Source organism: Anastrepha ludens, chromosome 4 (genome assembly GCF_028408465.1).
Source record: "Anastrepha ludens isolate Willacy chromosome 4, idAnaLude1.1, whole genome shotgun sequence".
Lineage (NCBI taxonomy): Eukaryota > Metazoa > Arthropoda > Insecta > Diptera > Tephritidae > Anastrepha > Anastrepha ludens.
The window spans coordinates 81,897,675-81,918,753 of NC_071500.1; the positions used below are offsets into that span (position 1 = coordinate 81,897,675).

General features: G+C 35.6%; 1 protein-coding gene across 1 annotated transcript in view; it reads left to right on the forward strand.

The window, feature by feature from the left end:
* Window positions 1–6,171: 6,171 nt before the first annotated feature.
* The window catches only part of LOC128861892 (neuropeptides capa receptor), an 86,072-nt gene continuing 71,164 nt past the window's right edge, over window positions 6,172–21,079 (forward strand). The window contains exon 1 of the mRNA XM_054100269.1: window positions 6,172–6,645. Within this exon, the coding sequence (XP_053956244.1) occupies window positions 6,172–6,645 (474 nt within the window). The remainder of the gene's footprint in view (window positions 6,646–21,079) is intronic.

Genomic DNA, 21,079 nt, shown 5'->3' on the forward strand with positions numbered 1-21,079 from the left:
TATATTTAATACTTTGACGAAATGAAGCGACACATCTTTTTACTCACCTAATACTATTTGCGGCACCAAGTGGCGAGCTTAGACACTTATCAGCTTACTGTCGTAACTTTTATGATTTTGACAATGGCAAATTTAAGGCAATTTAATTTCAAATTTGAGTTCATAATTTAATTTTACCGACTCTAAGTTTTCGGCTGTTTTTCTGTGTGTGTGTGTTAATTGTATATCAGGAACCATAATGACAGAACACGTGCTTGTACAACCGACTAGGGATTAGCTTTCATAAAGCTTTAAGCAATTAGAAATAAAAAATCTGTGCCATATTATTTAGAGCACGTCGTTTTCCGCATTTGTCTGGCCAACTTATTGTGACATACTTCAAAGTAAACGTGTCAATTTCACTTTCTCTGTGGCTGGAAAACTTTTTAGCAAATATTCATATGGGAGTGTGAAGACATAATTTAATAGTCTGACCAAATTTCTCAACACAAAATTAAAGTATATTTGTGTTGAATATATATTTGTATATGGGTATATTAGGGTGCCTCACCAAAAAAAAATTACGCGTTATCCATCGGAATTATAAAACTTATATACAAAAAACAAAATATTAATTTTACTTGAACTTGAAAGTATCGATTGTTTTGTATTAGTTTTTAAAAATGTTATTCCCCCAAAAGTGAGGTAATCATATGATAATAGAGTTTAGGCTTAAAAGGTCTCAATACAGATTTTTAAAAACTCGTTCAACAGAATTAATAATAGTTAATGCCATTTTTGATGTTGTTTTTTCGAAGATGGATGTAAGGAAAACTTGAATAACTCCGCCAAATCTTGAGCGACTTAAGCTTCTACACTGTGACTTATGTCTCAAATTTGACAAATTCCACTATTTTGATTATGCCAATAAAGTTTGTAGACTTTTTTATGCTTATCTTTTAATCTTAAATTCTTCCACCATCTGAGCTGATATTCTTGAAAGTAATATTTTGTTATAATATAAATTTTATTTATAAAGCAAAGCGATCTCAGTCGACCTCACTCCAATTTTAATAATTTTCCGAAGTATTGTGGCGAAAGTCTTAAAATATAACTTGAAGGAAAACCAGTACCATTTTTTTTAAGTGGAGAGCGGTGCACCCTAATGTACCAATATGTACTTATACCTAATATATATAATTGACGCATACATCCTTTATGTATTAGGCTTAGCTCCCACTACAATTTGTGGTATGCGGTCACCATCTCGATGCTGTCTTACACATGTGCCGTAAAGTAACCTTGCAGTGATAAGCTTAACTGTTCAGCAAACATTTCATGAATTGATAGAAGAAGACATACTAGTTCGATAGTGGCTACAATTGTTCCAGTTACAAAATGACTAATTAGAGTCCTAGATACGTATTACTAAAAATGGGAACGCTTCTAAAATGAAAGATGCAAGAAATCAGGTTTGGTCGAATATAAATGTTAATAGAGCCAACCATCCAAGTAGTGAATACTAAAAATCTAACTTAGCAGAATATTTGAATAAAGAATAAAACTTTATTGAATAACAGAATTTAATTTTTGTTTTTTCATGTAAAATGTTATTTTTACAAATAAAATCAATCACATAAAAACATACATTTGGTGGTGACATTGTGCCTAGCAAATTCGGATTTTACATAAAATTATTATATAAAAAAGTCATTGAGCATAGCGTCAAAATTAATTGCGTGTTCTCCAAATTTTAAATGAAGGTACCTTTAATTCATACGAAGTTAATATGAACATTAATATTTACTAAAGTATTATTAATGTTAAATTTTCGAATACAAACTTGCACTTGGGGATTTTTTGGTACGAAGATATTATAATATTTTTCATAATAATTTTTTATTTAAAGAACAGCAAGATGGCACTACAAAGTAAATTATATGTAATTTTTTAATAGTGCAATAGGAAAAATGACTGTATGCAATTTCTTTATAAGTACATCAAACTTAAACTTGCCAAAAAACCAAAAATACGGAAATTTTACAATATTTAAAAAAAAAGTTGAACATTATGTTTTTGTCACCATTTTTTGTTACAATTAACAACGTATTTATAATTATTTGTTTATAGAGCTTCCTCTATATTTTTTTATTAATTAAACATAGCTTCATTTAAAAACAAAACATTAGGGCTTTTTTCGTTGAATTTTATGTAAAATTCACATCTACTACAAGAAACAAGATCAAAAAAAATCGTTCCATACAAGTTGGGCCAACATTCACCTTTGGACAGCTAATTAGAAATGCGATTTTTTGACCAGTGTTGCCTACTTTTCTTTTACTTTTTTTACTTTTAATAATTTTTTATGCAAAGCAAACATAGATCATTCTCCCACGAAAACAAATTTCAAACCTTGCGTAAATTAAAAAGAACAAAAATTCAAAAAATGTTCATCAAAATGTTCAACATGCAGGGGAATAACCTTTGAATTGTGTAAAAATTTGCTCTTTATTACAGATAAAGGGCATTTCAAAAGCCGTGTAAGGCATATACAAATTTAGATTATTTAAGGTTTCACTATTTTTATGCAAAATACGACTCTTAACAATTATGTGTATGTGAAAAATGGCATTATTTAAATGCCCACCATGAGCACGTCTACAGGCTGCCTTAGGATAATTAAAATTTTCAAAGATTTGCACACGGATTAGCGCATTGAGCTCCGAATGCTGAGTTTCAGCTTTGGAATCGTGGTTGGCTCATATACATATTTATACACATATACTTTACTTTTCAAACATCTCACAAAACGTAGTCTAGTGGAGTTAGATCGTGTGATCTACTTGGCCAGTTGATGTCACCATTACGCACCATTACCAGTACTGTGTGACTTGTGACTACGTCCTGTTGAAAATAAAGATGGTCTGTATCTATCCCTTCAAACTCAGACCACAAACATTTGCCATCAGTTGTCTAACGCGATTTCTTTAATAATAACAGTTCTTTCATTTAATTTTCGAAGAAAAATGGCCCAATTATTACCAGACCAAAAACTACTCCAAACTATACATTTTATTGGATGTAGTGCAAGCAAAAGAAATCCATTATTTCTGCGTAAAATTTTTGCACAAGTGGTTTAAAACTGTTTTTTGGTCGATCTTTAACTCCTGGGCGATACTACGACTACTATCATAATATGCAGGTCAACTTCGATTATTTCTGTGATTTTATCGACATTTTCTTTAATATCAAAAATGCCTTTCTGGTGCTAACCGGTGCCAGTTGGACACACCAAGGAAACCAAGTCATTCATCACCTGATCTTTCCAACGCAGTGGAGGCCTTCCGCTTCTTCTGCTACCACCAGCTGGTACAGCATCGAATACTTTCAGAGCGAGAGCGTTTGTATCTATTCGGACGACATGACCCAGCCAATGAAGTTTGGATTCTTATTCGCTGCGCTATTTCTATGTCGTGGTAAAGCTCATACAGCTCATTGTTCCATCGCTTGCGATATTCGCCGTCGCCAACGTGCAAAGGTCCAAAAATCTTGCGCAGAATCTTTCACTCAAACACTCTAAGCAACGCTTCATCGGATATTGTCATTATCCACGCTTCTGTACTATACGCTAGGACGGGCATGATGAGAGCCTTATAGAGTGTCAGTTTAGTTCGTCGAGAGAGGACTTTAATATTCAGTTGCCTACTTAGTCCAAAGTAGCGCTTGTTGGCAAAAGATATTCTTCGTTGGATTTCAAGGCTCTCACCAACTTATTCGACTACCCTCTCTATTATACCAAAATTTAATGCTCTTAAAAAGTATGAAATTTTGATGAAAATTTTGTAGAATTTGTATAATTAGGGTATAGTAAGGGTTAAGTCGCGTCACAAATGTAAAGATATGTAAATATTTCGTTTAGTAGTAATAAATATTTTTGAAACTTTCATTTAACAATTCTTATTTAATTTTTCAACTCGTACAAAACTAACGATTTTCGCTTGGTTTAGATTATTTTTTGTCTAATATATTATGAAGTAGTCCATTAACTCGTAAAATGCTGATGCCAAGCCTGAAACTTTCATTTAACAATTCTTATTTAATTTTTCAACTCGTACAAAACTAACGATTTTCGCTTGGTTTAGATTATTTTTTGTCTAATATATTATGAAGTAGTCCATTAACTCGTAAAATGCTGATGCCAAGCCTGAACATTGGGTTCCGTAGAATATCGCATAGCTAAAATAAGTGTACCAACCGTTGCATTGAGAAACGTTAGAGAACAAACTATTTAGTTGGGCTACAAAATAAACTGGTAGTGAAATAGTTCAGAACTAATAGGTTTGACTGCAGTCTACGTTTTAATACACCCACCACCACATACTCACAGGGATACACTAAATTTAAGCAGTGGTGATGTAATGAATTGGAAGGGATTATTATTAACAAAGCGCTAAATCTACATACAATGGATGCTGGCATTACGAGCATTGGTCTTAAGTGTCTAAACCATTTATATAAGCAGAGTCTGAAATGAAAGCCTACAAAATTTCCAATAAGAATAGAATGAAATTATAGAATAAAAAACCAACATTAAATATATGTGAAAAAGAGAAATATCGCAAATCTTAACGGCTTACGTTTATAAGCAGTGAATTGAAAACTTATAACAAAGAAAACAAACAAGTGCAAACAAGGAGTGAAAATAATGCATTAAATACAATACCCTGTCGGTGGACGTGTGCGAAAATGGAAATAAACAAAAGTTAATAACAGTAGGAAAAGTCAACAGCTAAGCAAACAACCCCAAAAAAAAGGGTTGCCTTAAAGGAAGAACAAAATTTTCAACTAAACATGTAAATATACAGGGTTTTTCATGTTCGAGTTTATTGATTTGCATATACTATGTATGTTGATAAAGTACAAGGTCTATAATTTATGAATGATAAAAGATATTTTGCAAATATGCCACGCATGCACGCTTTCAGATGTGGTCTCACAGAAAATATTCCAAACACGTTAAAGTGGGCGGCAGAATATCGAGAAAATCCTCTATCCGAGAAATGTGTCTGCCATTAACTGATTGATTCGTTGGCTGTGTAGCATGACATATGGGCAATATTCATACATAATAGGCAAAAAAAAAACTAACACGTAAACATACATACAGAAGCATTCGAAGAAAAATTGCGCGATTTCACCACCCGACTATAATGCGCACGGAATGGCAGGATCGAATGTGCAACGCTGTTTTTACGAATAGCTTTCTTAACAGAAAATATGCGAGATTTATCGAGTTTTTTTTTTTCTTAACAGAAAATATCCGAAATAATTTTTTTTTTTTTTGTTTTGTTTGTCCACCGTTCACGTAGTGGATTTTAATTAATTTTTGAAAATTATCGAGCGAAATCACACGCATTTTTGTAAATTGCTCTATATTTTCCATTTAATATCTGTGAAATGAAATGCAAGCTAACTGTGGAAGATATCAAAAGAAAGTGTTGCTAAACAAAGAAACTCGAACTTGAAGGGCTCTGTACATATGTATAATGAATCTTCGGCTCGCACTCATGCATGCGCCAAGATCAATAAAATAATCAGCGCCCAAAAGCAGACAAAATTCTTCTACGAAACAAATAAAATCAAAATATTCTATGGTAATAAACTTTATAAGAGAGGAAAACTTTACAGCAAACCGTAATTAGGATATACCTTGTACACTTGACACTAAGCTTCTAAGAAATTGCATATGCAGTGAACATCGTTGCTATTCTGGTTACATAAAAATGTACATTGAGTGAAAAGTGTCGCAAACAAGCCGATAACATCAAATGTAATTATTTACGGGAATAAAACAACAACAACGAAAAAGCCATGGAGTCTATAATTTCACGGCAAGATTTTTCCGAATCGCCGGCGATGAACTCTTTGTCACTCACCACACTCGCAACAGTTACAACAGCCAAAAAGTCACACGGAACTTTTATGCTTTTTGACAACAATCGCATCATTAGCGGTGACAATATTAGCAACATTCATGACATTCAGAATAATTTCATTCTTGGCAAATACAACAACAGTTTGCAAATCATAAATACAAGTTCGACAGGCAATGGCAGTGGCAGTGGCAGTGGCACTGTTAGCAGCCTGGATGAAAGTAATGAGATGTTGAACACTTTCGAAATACTCGGTATTATGTTGAATTATTACTATGTGCCCGTCTTGGTGTGCACCGGTAGTTTGGGTAATATACTCTCAGTGTTTGTCTTTTTTAAAACGAAATTACGCAAACTTTCGTCCAGCTTCTATTTGGCCGCATTGGCGGTTAGTGATACTTGTTTCCTGTTGGGCCTCTTCATGCAGTGGCTTAACTTTGTCGACATTGACATTTACAATCGTGACTTCTTCTGTCAGTTTTTTACATTCTTCAGCAATTTGGCGTGCTTCTGCTCAGCCTGGTTTGTAGTGGCGTTCACTGTGGAACGCTTCATCGCTGTGGGATATCCACTTAGGCGGCAGACAATGTGTACCGTGCGTCGCGCGAAAATCGTTATATTCGCACTCACTGCTTGGGGCTGCCTACATTGCACACCCTATTGGATTTCGTCAACGACGCTCTATTCGCCGAAGCTGGAAACGGTTTTATGTGACATGAACACTGACTATAAGGTAAGCAAAGCAAAGAACTAAAATTGAAAAAATATACTTATATATGTATACGTAAATAAAATATAAAATAATTGCCAAATAGACATTGAAAGGAATAATGAGGACGATTTTAAATAATTAAAATACATAATCACATTCAATAAACGTTATGTTGCCTTGAATTCATGCACTATTGCACGCACCGCCTGGAGGGCTGATTATTATGACTTACATGAATTTAGAACCAGCAACTCAGAGTTTTACAAGAAACTTTAACTTTAGTGTTAATCTTCGCATACTGCGATACAAATGCATACTTTGAATGACGTTTTGGCATTGCCTTAAATCTGGCAAAAAAATTATGTGCTTACGTTTATATACAAAATTGTTGGAGCTGGAGTTCAATTCTCATTCTGTGTAAAGGTTCGGTTAAATGGCTGCCCATAGGAGGGGCCCACTTGGACAAGAATTTGTCCGTTGTGATATCATAGAGGGGGAGGGGAGGGGAACTGGAGAGGCGGAGGAATCAGACTCAATCCAGGGCTTGGATTACAGGATGACGACCAACGAGTGGCTGATGAATTTCACCAGATGTGTGATATTTAAACCCGCACTATCCGCTGGTTTAGCGAAAAAGTGAGAGCCCAGATGTTTAAACCTTAACCCGACGAGAGCAGGGCAGCTGAGAAGGTGCTGAGATGATTCCACCTCGTCCTCCAGACATCTTCTGTAGAAAGGGCTTGAAGCAATGACAAGCCTAACGGACAGTGTCCGGTAAGGATACTTAACAAGATCGATAGCTGTAGCTTTTTTAGCCTTAGAAGTACCCTCGAGCGCTCCCGATCTACCCGCGGCCAGAAGGTTCTCGCGACTTTGCACGTTGCGCACTAGGCCAGCGCATGCTGAGTTGACACGAGGCCCATCTTTCCAGTAGCAGTCTACAGATTCTTAAGGGAACTCCTATCCTTTCATATTGCCATGAATCCGTCTCAAGAGTTCCCTGTCTGGCCAACTCATCAGCCCAGCAGTTTCCATCTATGCTGCTGTGACCGGGAACCCAAATGAGCCTTATATCAAAGTATTCCGATGCAATCGAGAGGAAATTCAAGCATTCCGCCCGACTAGTTTCGAACGCACAAACACCGAGCCCAAGGCCCTAATTGCCACTTAGCTGTCGGAGTAGATATTCACCTCTTTTATTGTAATTACAGAAGCGAGCAGCCAATCCATAGCTTCCTTAATTGCGGCTACTTCTGCTTGGAAAATACTACAGTGATCCGGAAGCTTAAATTTGGGCTTGATGGGGAGTTCCTCGCAGAATACTCCCCCACCAACTCTTCCGTCCAACTTCGAGCCATCCGCAAACCTATTTGCCATGCACTGTTTCGAAATGTTGCACCCCGCCCCTTCTTCCCTTGAAAGAATATGAATGGAAAAAGTTTCGCTTGGACCTACCGAGCGTGTACAATGATCCAGCACCATACTAGACAACAACTTTGAGCATTAAGAATGCTAAAGAGTCCGTAGCATAAGTCGAGCTTATGACACGAACACCTCAATCTAGGTAAACGTGAAGTGAAAAAAAGATTTCATTTTCGTTTTCACAGCCACTTTTCAATCTGTCTTTTCACAAACGATTATTTTACGATGCCCGTTTGTGCCATGATAAAAGGGTTCCATTTCCACTGTATCCATGAAACTTTTGCAATTTATTCAAATTTCAAAACAAAAGTCAAGCTAGAGTAAAATTAAAGAAAATATGTCGCGAATAATTACTTTGATTTGCTTGATTTGTAGCACAGAGCTCGTGATGATTCTTAGTAAATTTAATCCGATTTTGAAAATAATTTAATATTTATTGGAATTTGTTCAAAGTGCTGAGACGTTCACTTCGCGATGGACAAAATCCTTTTGAAATGACCACCAACGATGAGATTTATTTAGAAGACTTTGAGGAACCTGAAGAACATGTGGAGAACTAGCATGCAACTAACTAACTAATATTTCAATTCATAATATTTTGAACAATGCAAAACACAAAGTTTGCAAATAGTGGAAGATAATTTTACCAATAACATGCAGTTATAAAATTTATTCATATTCTTTTATTTTTCCATTAATTTTTAACAAAAATGTTTGTTCATAAGCTACATTGGTTTAAATTTGGTGTTCAAAGGTAATTGAATAGTACCTAAATATTTAAACTTTAATACTTCAAAAAAATTATTTTTATTTGGTAAGAAATATTAATCCTAAATATTAATTATACATAGATGCATGCAGTGGCCCAGTCAAAATGGTCCAATATTCTCTTTTTCAATATTTGCTACATTTTTCGTGCACACTTTTTTTCGTTAATTGTATTATATATAAAAGTAGAGTTCATTCCACAACAAAAACCATATAAATTCTAGTTTAAAACTTTGTGCAAGTTAAAAAGATATTGCAAATTTTCATCGAATTCTTAAATTTTTTAATCAAAACTTTTAGAAACTTTTCGGGTACACAGTTGTATAGCCACGCAACTATACACTTGCTGCGGAACTAATTCTCCATTTTTTCACGTAGAAATTGTCAGTCAAAAGAAAATTTTCTTAAGAAAATATTTTCACTTTAACACGCAACAGATATCGAGTGTGCAATAGAAAAGTGAAAAGATCTCGTTTCATTCTCCTTTTTTCATGTGAAAACATTTTAACGTTTCTCTTCCTTTTTTTCAACGTGAATCGAAAGTGTAAAGAAAACGGGGAAAAAAACTTTTGATTTCGCGGAACGAGAATTGACCCCCTGCTATTTAAAAACTCATTGCACTGGTCTGAAGGAAAGTAAATCCAAGATTTTAAAACTACACCAAACTATACATTTTAGTGGAAGAAAAAGAAATCCATTATTTTTGCGAACAATTTTTGCACAAGTGGTTTAAAACTGTTTTTTGGTCGACTTTTAGCTTCAGTGCGTTGCTACGACTACTAACATGACGCTTAACTGCGATTATTTCTATGATTTTATCGACATTTTCAATGAGGGGCTTGCCTGTACGGGGTGCATCTTTAACATCAAAAAATCCTTAACGGAATCGACGGCACCAAAATTACACGTATGAAGCTAGTACAGTATCGACACCATAAACATCATTCACAATTTCAGCGCCAGGGCTGCATTTTTGCCTTTATCAAAGAAAAACTGTAAAATGTACCGATTTTTTTCCTGTTGACTTCCATTGTTAACATCCCGTGACTAACAACTAAATGGAACAAACAAAATACAGCAAAAGAATTTTTTAATGTAAATGTTAACTTGACAACGAGCATAAACCTTAAATCGTTTGATCGATTTTTGACGAGATATCGATCACTACAGCCATCTACCGAAAAAATAATGGATTTCTTTTTCCCAAAGCTAATATTTATGTGAAAGATTTTTAGGTATCATAAGGAGACTTTTACTGCGGCAGTCAATAAAAATAAAGTGTTTTGTTACACTTAATATTTTTTATCAATTTACAATATGTATGTATGAGCTATCGCATTGCGTCAGTCGTTATATATCTCTGCATTGAACACTTGGAAACACAAATTCTAAAACCTTAAAAAAATTAAATTTATAATGCATTCATGTCCCTCGTATGTTTACAATAAAAAAAAAACAACAAATACATATAAAAACAGGGAGCGTAACTAAAGGGCCAAACTAATTAAAACTAATTACCCCTATGAAGTTAGACTAAACAAAGTTAAATTAAACAAACTCCAGGGATCTTTAGAATTCCTTATGAGTTCTTAAAAAATGCTCCCGATACTTTCATTGCGGCTATAGCGAGTGCTTACACAAATCTTTACGAAAAATGCAAAGTAGACGCGGCTTTTAGAACCAGAACCTATCTTCAAAAAAAGGGATCCTGCCCTGGTGGGAAACTACATAGGAATTTCATTCATGAACTGCATTTCTAAAGTTATGATGGGCATAATTAACGAAAGAATAACTTCTTGGACTGAAAGGAACAGTATCTTAAACTAGTATCAAGCCGGCTTCAATTCAATTTGGCTGCTGTTATCCATTTAAAATTCGAAGAAAAGAAGAAAGTTTACGCGTATTTTGTCGACTTTAAAGCGGCATTTGTTAGATTATCAAGAAACGCCTTGATATATAAACTGCACCATATTGATCTTGCAACGAAACTAGTGAAGCGCATAGAGAATATATACAGCGATACAAAGACAGTTGTATGGAATGGCTCAGAAATTTCAGATACATTCAAAACAAACTCAGGCGTCAAACAGGGATGCTTATTGTCGCCAATACTATTTGCTCTTTACATAAACGACTTACATGAAAGCTTAGAAGGAGGATTAAACAGAGAAGGGAAAAATATTAGACTTCTAATGTGTGCGAATGATATCATTTTATTAGCAGATCACCCAGGCAAATTACATATATACATGGCCAGCCACAAAACTTTACGGAATTAAAAATGCTATAAAAAAGGCACTACTCAATATTTTTCCAAACTGTATTTTTTATTTTGAAGTACAATCCTTCCGGTTAATGATGGAACACAACTTCATTCCAATTGGACTTTGTACGGCGTCATACCTAGGTCTTTACGCATAATTCGTCTCAATGATGTCTCCGAAATGTCCAATTGTTGACAACGACGATGAACTGATGTCCCAGGTGATTCACGAACACTCTTGGCCACAGCAGCAATATTTTCGGGTATACGCACGGTTGTTGGTCGGTCACGCGTTGGTTTGTCAATAAGCAACCCAGTTTCTCTTACTTTTTTCGCAAAGTAACGCACATACGCTTCATTCGGTGCTTTTCTTCTTCCCATTGCCCTACGTAATTTTCGTACACATTCTGCAACATTACCATGATTTTCAAAGTAATGTCGCAATATTTCCCAGCGTTGAGCGTATACACAACCATTTTCGTTCAGCGGAAGAATAAAACTAATTTTCTGTATGTATATATATAATTGGCGCGTACACCCAACAGTTTCAAGCCGACTCCGAATGGCAGATATTTTTATGAGGAGCTTTTTCATGGCAGAAATACACTCGAAGGTTTGCCATTGCCTGCCGAGGGGCGACCGCTATTAGAAAAATGTTTTTCTTAATTTTGGTGTTTCACTGAGATTCGAACCTACGTTCTGTGAATTCCGAATGGTAGTCACGAACCAACCCATTCGGTTACCGCCGCCGAAGTGATGATTAATAACCCTGAAAGCTACTGCAACCTGTGGAATCTTGAAGTAAACCGCTCAAAGTCTCAAATAATGTTGTTCAGAAAAGGTGGGAAACTTAGTAAAGAGGAGAAATGGTATTATAGTAAGGAAGAAATACAGACTGTGTCGCGATATACATACTTACTTAAGAGTGGAAATAACACCTCAGATGAATGTTAAAAAACATGTTGAAAACAGAACAGCTGCAGCAAAGAATGGTATTAATGCTTCGTGTACTTGTCTTTTAAAAAAGAAAGAAATTTCAATTGAAGCTAAATGGAAACTTTTTCTTGCAGTTTGTCGTTCAATACAATCATACGCAGTACAGGTGTGGGGTTTCGGGTGGTTTGAAGAAGTTGATATATTGCAAAAGTATTTTGTAAAGCGAATTCTGAAGCTACCATCACATATGCCTACATACATACTTTTTTGGAAACCGGCATGCAAGAAAATCATATGTTCACTTTAGAACTGTTCCTTAAGTATATGCACAGAATATTGATTATGTACTCAGAAAATCGGCTGCCACATTATCTGTCCAAAAATGTTATAGAGAAAGAAGTCTTCTGGATTAGAGATCTAAAGAACTTGTTTAGTAAAAACGATGTCATTTGGCGAACAGATAATATACAATCAGAAAGCTGGATAGAAGATGCAAAATTGCTTTTAACAAACCACAACCAGGCTAGGATGAATATGTACATACAAAAAGCCTTAAGTACTAGTAGGATATATAAGGAATAAGACTGGTCAAAAGGTCTGGTTTATTTAAAAAAATATAATATAGAATCAAGCATGTAGATAATGAGGGCTAGAAGTGACATGGTAATTTTTAATAACAACAGATTTACGAGAAAATAAAACTTGCTCAATGTGGAATTTATGTTTTCAACATAGCACATTTCCTGGCGCGCTGCCCAATATTAAGAGAATACAGAAAAGTCTTTTTCGGAAAATATACCTTAAATGATTCACAGCTGATTCAGATTCTCAATGGGGAAAATGATCATTGGGATAAACTTTTGCGTTTCATTAAATATGTCTCTAGATACAGAGATTACTTAATAAAAGAGTTTAACTGGTTTCAAAAAACCGTAAACCGAATAATTGTTTTGTACGAAAAATAAACCGACAGACGGTTCATGCCATTGTCGTTAAATTATTGTAAATATTTATTTTTTCTTAATAGTACAATAAGTAAATTTCAAATTTTGTATATTTTACTTTTATTTGCAAAAAATACTACTACTACTATTACTAATTACCCTGTGTAACAACCGAAACCAGATGGACTCTGTTAAGATTTTTTAAATGCATACCAATGCAGTAATAAAATACTCGATGGATTTACAAAAGTTAGCTCGATTTTCTTACGGCCTACTAAAGCTTTCATGTGTCAGCATAAGTTGTTTTTCAAAAACCATCAAAATATACGAGGGCGGTTCAATAAGTACCCGTGTTGGATAACAGAGGGCATTTCTGAGGGAACTAAATATTAGCATCGTATGCTACCATCTATCAAACGGTGGCAAAACAAATTTCAGACTGATTGATAGGTTAGTTTGGATCTGGCAGCTATTCGAATAAGATGTATGATATTTCGTGACTTTTCGTGATTCGCTTTTTGTTTTTAGCAGGGAATTTGTTTTTGATGAGGACCGACAAGGACGCCCGATAAACGTGGTTACCGAGAAAATCATTCAAAAGGTTTACGACATGACTCAACGAACGGATGTTCGCGAAGTAACAGAGGCCATAGGTGTGTCGACTGGAACGGCAATTAATATTTTACATGATAAGTTGGCGATGAAAAAATTGTCGCCGCGATTGGCGGATGCGGCTGTTAGCTTTTTGCGTCGAATTGTCACCGTTGATGAAACCTAGATTCATCATTACACACCAGAATCTAAGCACTAATTAAAACAATGGATTTGTCCCGGTGAATCTGCTCCAAAGAAGGCGAAGACAGTCCCATCGGCCGGAAAAGACATGGCGGCGATTTTTTGGAATGCGAACGGCGTCAACCTCATGAATTTTTTGGAAAAAGAAAGAACGATCAAGGGGCAATACTACAGTGAGATACTGGACCGCTTTCACAAAAAATTGAAGGAGACACAGCCGCATTTGCCGAAAAAGAAGGTGCTGTTTCACCATGATAACGCACCAGCATATCCATTTCCAGATTTCGCCGCCAAACTGCATGAATTGCGTTACGAATTGCTGCCCCACCGCCGTTTTCACGCGGGCTCGCGGGAATAAAAAATTCAAAATTAGTTCAAACGAGGAAGTCATCGCCGAGACAGAAACGTATTTAGGAGAGTCCGACAAATCCTATTTTTTGGAGGTATTAAAACATGGCCAGGGCGTTGGGAGAAGTGTATTTTTCCAAAAGGGGACTACCTACATATGTTGAAACAAAAAACAAAATTGAAAAATGATATCTTCATTTCTAACACGGGTATTTATTGAACGCTCCTCGTATGTGCATGTTTGAACGAAATGGAAGGTTAAGACATATACATACCTACATATCGTAAAATTTGACGGAAATATTTTCGTAGCACATTTTAACTCATTAAAAGTACCTTCACATAGGGCAGGTTAGCTGCATAATGGACAGTCAACTGTCAAGACTGTTTCGAAAGATTTTTCTTCATAGAAATTGGTTTGGTCGAATATTTTTAGTGTTTTTGGTTTTTTTTAATTTTCAATAATAAGCAAAAAGAAGCAATAGTTGATTTAATTGCGCAATTTGCTGCTAGTAATAGACAGTTGGAGGAAATCCGTAACCGTCGCCAACTGAGGTTGCGACACGCACACATATAAGCTGCTGGGCAGCAAATGCATAAGCGTGTCGCCGTAGCTTAAGTGCTCGAGCTCCATGAAAAGTACGATATGTACCAAAAACAAATAAATAAAAAAAAATAGTAAATATGGTTTCAACGACATTCTTAGTTCTTCATTTTGTTTTTGTTCGGTCAATAAAGAAGCGAACTGAAGCATTTAAATATCTGATAAAGCTGGAAAATTTTCAAAGGACAAAAAGAAGAGTACAAAAATTGTATATAGGTGCACACATACATATATATATAAGTAATTATGTAGTGAGGCCACTTCGTAGCCACAGCTTCCAACGTGTTTCACATTTCTTAACAAATATGTATGTATGTTAACTGCGAAAAGCAAAGTTTGGCTTCTAATTTTTGTGGTCGTCGTCTTGCTATACATATATTATATATACTTTATATATATATATAATATATATATACAGGGTGGGCCATATAGCGTTTGCTTTTTGAACCACCCATTTTCTTGAGAATGGTAACACAAATGACATGTCAAATGTGTTCATAATTTACTTAAAGGTTTGACATTTACGAAATGGGACGCTAACCGCTTGAACTTGAAATTGAAATTCGGAAATATTGAAAACCTATTTCCAAAGTGGTGAGTCTTCTTCTTCTTTTCTGATTTTCTCATCGGTGGCTACGTCAATAAGCAAAATTGTCGGGTTTGGGGCTCAGAAAATCCACACGTTACTCCAGAGAAGCAAATGCATCTACAACGAGTCACTGTTTGGTGCGGTTTTTGGTCTGGCGGCATCATCGGGCCATTTTTTTCGCAACTTGTCACACTGCCAAAGCTACACTCGAACTTTTGGCTACCGTTTTTGAAAACCGAATAATCAGCCGAAATTCCGATATCAATTGGCCGCCTCGGAGCTGTGATTTAAGCCCGTTGGACTATTTTTTGTGGGAAGCCGTTAAGGACAAATGCTATGCTAACCATCCAGAGACGATTGGTGCTCTAAAACACGAAATCGAAGTTGCCATTCAGAAATTGGAGCCCAAACAATCGAAAATGTGCTTAAAAATTGGGTTGATCGAATGGCCTACTGTGAAGCCAGTCGTGGCAGTCATTTAAACGATATTATTTTTCATTCATAAATGACAATGATCAATCTTCAAAAAAAAAAAAAAAACAGTTTGAAAAAATATTGTTTAGTTTTTTTATAGCCTATTCAAAAAGCAAATTTTACATGGCCCACCCTATATATGTATATACATATATTATATATATTTTATATATTATATATTAATTTTTTTTTTGCGGTGAGGTTGGGTTAAAAATGCCTTCGCACCATATAGTAACCCGACGTTACTACGTGTGATGGGATTCCACTAAAAACATCCCTCCTCATCTCTAGTGTTTTTCCTAGATTCCTAAACATATGTAGTTGTACTATGTCGCACTCGCGCGTTAGATGACTCATTTGAGAAATTTTATCGCAAAAGTTTGAATGTGATCCACAAAATTAGAAATAAAAGCGGATATGCTTGACCCTTTCGATTAAGAAAGCAAATCACATGCACTACGCCACCTCTGTATGCAATGCAGTGAGAAGCCAAACTAAATAATCAGCAAACATACTATCATATAGTAGTGATGGAAGAATAATGCATGAATGCATTTATTTCTACTACGATAATTAACCGAATGTCCGATGCTGCTTTTTTATGAGAAAAAATACCGTTCAAGCAAAGCGGTGGTTTAAAAAGTGTTGTGGGGACTCCGTTTCATCAGAAATAACAATAAAACGATGGTTTGCTGACTTCAAACGTTGTAGTAGAGAAACTGATGATACACAACGCAGTGGACGTCCAAATGAGGCGTTAACAACAGAAAACATAAAAAAATCCATCAAACCGTTTTGAAAGATCGAAAAGTGAAGTTGCATAAGTTAGCTCACATCGTAAATATATCGTAAATATATCAAAAGAACGTCTTGGCTTTAATTGCATTAGCATTTGACTATGAGAAAGCTCTGCAGTCAGGAAACCATTGTACCACACCCGGATAGATTTCAGTAGAAAGAATAGAGATAGGAAAGATAAAATGTGAGTGGTAAGACGGATAAATTAGTTTGAGGTCACTCTTCCACAAATCTCTTGGATTCATTGTTGAATCTTAAGAGATCCGGAAGAGGAAGCGTATGATATTTATCCATATTCAGTATATCGTAACCCAATATCCTAAGTCTGACTTTGGAAAACGCTGGACAGCTACAGAGAAAATGCTCTGCAGTTTCGTCATTCTCAACACAGAATAGGCATATCGGGCTGTCTACGACCCCCCTTGGCAGCCATATGCTGACCGCAGCCGTTGTGGCCTGTGATTACACAGTATTCTCAGGGCTTTTCTGCTGAGTTTTAACCACCGTAGTCAACAGATTTGGCTGTTCGCAGACTAAAAAAATGTTCGCCGTAAGAAATTTCGCTCGAATAAAATTGAAACTTATGCCTATTTTGAGACAAAATATAAATCGTTCTACAGTTGGTATTGAAATGTTAGAGCAGCGCCGCAATGATTGCGTTGTTTTTGATGGAAATTACGGTGATGAGTAAATATAATTTTGAACAAAAAAAAACGTGTTTTCTTTGCTAGGCCCGGCAATTTTCAGCCCACGTGTTATGACCTTGTTTTCTTTGAATTTCCACTAGTTATCTTTGCATACTCTCAAGATTTCAACAACAACAGCATTTTTCAATACAGTTTTTTAAGAACAACAAACAAAGTCTTTCTAAACAGTGTGACAATTCGAGTTTTGTGTAAATACTTTTGATTATGGGTGTACTACAAGGATTTAATTATTTGTAATATTTATTTTGTATAATAATTTAGTTCAGATAACAGCAGAGGCCATATAAACCCTTAAAGTTGAAAAAAAAACTAACCAAATATTAAACTTTTAGTCGGAATTTTTAGAAAAATTCTGGGTATGCAGTTGTATGGCCCATTCAATATTGATATGATATTGTGCAAGTTTAAAGTGTCCTGAAATTCTTGTTAAGTTTTGACAATTTGTTTGTTACGTTTATGCGTTTTCTTCCATATAGAGAATGATGGACATTTTTGTATATTATATAGAGAAAATACGCAAGACCGTCAGCAAGTAACAAAATTGAATCAGACAAATTAAATAAAAAATAAATAAGAGTCCAAGCGTTGCAATATGTTGCGCTGCTTTTATTGTGAACACAGGAATGCATACATATAAATGGAAGTATTAGGTGCACAGCTAAGTTCTTACTGCATTTTTCAAAAAAAACAACTTTATTCTGAAAAAAAAAATGGTTACAAGAGAATCATTGAAAGTATTGCCAATAGCTGGCTACTACTTTTTCCCATCTTTCTGGTAAATCTCGTATACCGTTGCGGTAAAACTGTTCATCTTTTGAGGTTATTTTTTTGAGCCATTTTTTGATGCCTTGATGTAGTATTTTGATGTATGAATGGAACTGCTGGTCAGCTAGACCATGTGTCAGCGATCGAAACAGGTGATAATCGGACGGCGCAATATCTGGAGAATATGGTGGGTGGGGTAGGATTTCCCATTTCAGTGTTTCCAGGTAGGTTTTAACGGGCTTGGCAACGTGAGGATGAGCGTTGTCCTGCTGTAGAATCACTTTGTGATGCCTCTCCGCGTATTGCGGCCTTTTCTCGCACAGTGCTCGGCTCAATCGCTTCAATTGAAGTCGATACCGATCCCCAGTGATGGTTTTGCTTGGTTTTAACAGTTCATAATAAATAACACCAACTTGGTCCCATCAAATACATAGCATAACCTTTGCAGCGTGAATATTCGGCCAAGGCGACGACGTAAAAGCATGTCCAGGTAGTCCCCATGACTTTCTTTTCTTTGGACTGCTGTAATGAATCCATTTTTCATCACCCGTCAAGATGCGAGGAAGAAAACCCTTCCTTTTTTGTCGCTAGAGCAGTTGTTCACAGGCGAAAAACGACGTTCAACATCCCTTGGTTTAACTCATAAGGATCCCAGGTCCCCTGTTTTTGAATCATCATTTTGAAATGGATTGACGGGTGACTCTTAATACTGAAGCAAGCTCTTCTTGCGGTTGACACGGACCCTCATTGAGCAATGCCTCCAATTCAGCGCCTTCGAAGGTTTTTAGCCTTCCTTAAACATTAAAATCACCGTCTTTGAAGCAATGGAACCAAACTCGGCACGTTGTTTTACTTAAAGCAGCATCGCTTCAACCGCTATTTTTTCGAATGAAAGAGGAAAATCAACACTTCCCGCAAATGACGATTATTCGGCACAAAATCAGACATTTTCACAAAACCAAAAGTATATGATACCAAACCAAATCACTAATGTGTCGAAGCAGTTTGTTTACCAAATGTCTAAGATTGGTTTATGACGTTTAGGTTATGTTAGAAACGACTTGCGCACACTGCCAGCGGCATCTACAAACAGCGGGAACTTAGTTGCGCATTTAATATGTTAGATATGCAAATACCTAAATCTGATTTTACTTTTATTTCAGGCGTAAAAAGGCATTTATGTAAGTAACTCTCTGTGCAATGAAATGTTCCATTATTTTGCTAACTTTGTTTGTAACTGTAAAAAATGTAGCATAAGTAAATAAATTTGAAAATATTTGCTATTCTTCTCTACATCAACCATTTCACAAATTGTTAAATTACGTTTGATATGCCGCTTTGTTTATATATATGTATATATTTATATATATATGAGTGTTTGGCCGAGCTCCTTCTCCTATTTGTGGTGTGCGTCTTGATGTTGTTCCACAAATGGAGGGACCTACAGTTCTAAACCGACTCCGAAGGTCAGATATTTTTATGAGGAGGTTTTTCATGGCAGAAATACATTCGGAGGTTTGCCATTGCTTGCCGAGGGGCGACCGCTATTAGAAAAATGTTTTTCTCAATTTTGGTGTTTCACCGAGATTTGAACCTACGTTCTCTCTGTGAATTTCGAATGGTACTCACGCACCAACCCATTCGGCTACGGCGGCCGTCGATGACAGATGTTTTATACATACATATAAACGATGTACTCGTACATATACTATACATACACACGTACTTATACATTTATACACATGCAAGCAGCAGTTCGTGAGGTAGCAGGAACCCTTCGACTGCCTTTTTGCTCGTTTTGCCATTACCTAAAATTCGAAAAAGGCTGAATTTGTAATACAGCAAATTCGCAATATCTGAAGAGACTACATTTCGATGATTGTATAACTTCTTTGCACTTAAATGTAAATTAAATTTGGGCGAATAGACTCTTTCGTTCATTTGAACGCATAAATGTTTGATAATACTGAACTTGGACGTTCATACGAAAAATGCAAGTTTTTTTTTAATTAATAATAAAACTTATTTAATTGTACGTGGTGTTTATTTAATAGACTAATATAACAAAAATAAACAATAATTAAAGGATATTTTAAAACTTAAACTAGTGACAATAGGAACAAAATGGAATATTTAAGTGATCATTAAAATATCCGAAAATCGAAAAACCCTTCGAGGATGGATAAGCTTCAAAATATAAAAAAAAAAAATACCAGACTAACGGTTAGACGCGATAGAAGTGAAAAATTCCGTAAAACAAACTGAGAGAGAATGAGAGGAAAGCAACATTAGGAGCGGGATATTTATAGATTCATTATAATATTGCTATAAAGTTCATATTTTATTTTCTTCATTTTATTATTATTCATCCTCAATGTTTTCAATTTCAACAAATGATACGAGTGGCTTATGATAGCTAAAATATGAAAATATGATACAAATGCTTTGGTTTCGATGTTGTCAACATACCTTTGAAATACCGCGTCAATTGTTGTTTTTGATCGTGTTGTCGATTCAGTGCGATTGTAACACATTTTCAAATTGAATGTTGTATTGAGAAAGTCAATTAAAGGAACCGCTGTGTCTAATGCAAAAATTACGTTAAAATCGCCACTTAAAATCATTGGAACTTTATCGTAATCTTTTCTAAGTATCCGCGATACTTCTGGTGTATACTTTATTAAATTTTCGTGAATGAATTCCGTGATGCTATTTATTGATTGATTCGGTGAAATATAAATTGCCACAATTAAAACTGTTTTTCCATTGCTCAATCTGGTTTCGCATGCACATATGTCGTGCACATACAAACATACATACGTATGATGCTTGAACTAAACACCAAAGCAAATAATAGGCAGTGTAGTATGCATACTACAATACTCACTATACTAGCGTGGCTCAGCAGTACGCAGCCACACACATATAACGCTTCGTAGCCAAGAGTGGGGAGGCTACGAAGTACCGCACAAAGAGGAAACGGAGAATAGGGAACGCTGTATAACTGTGTTCTATCTCATTCTCTCGCTGGCTATATACTAT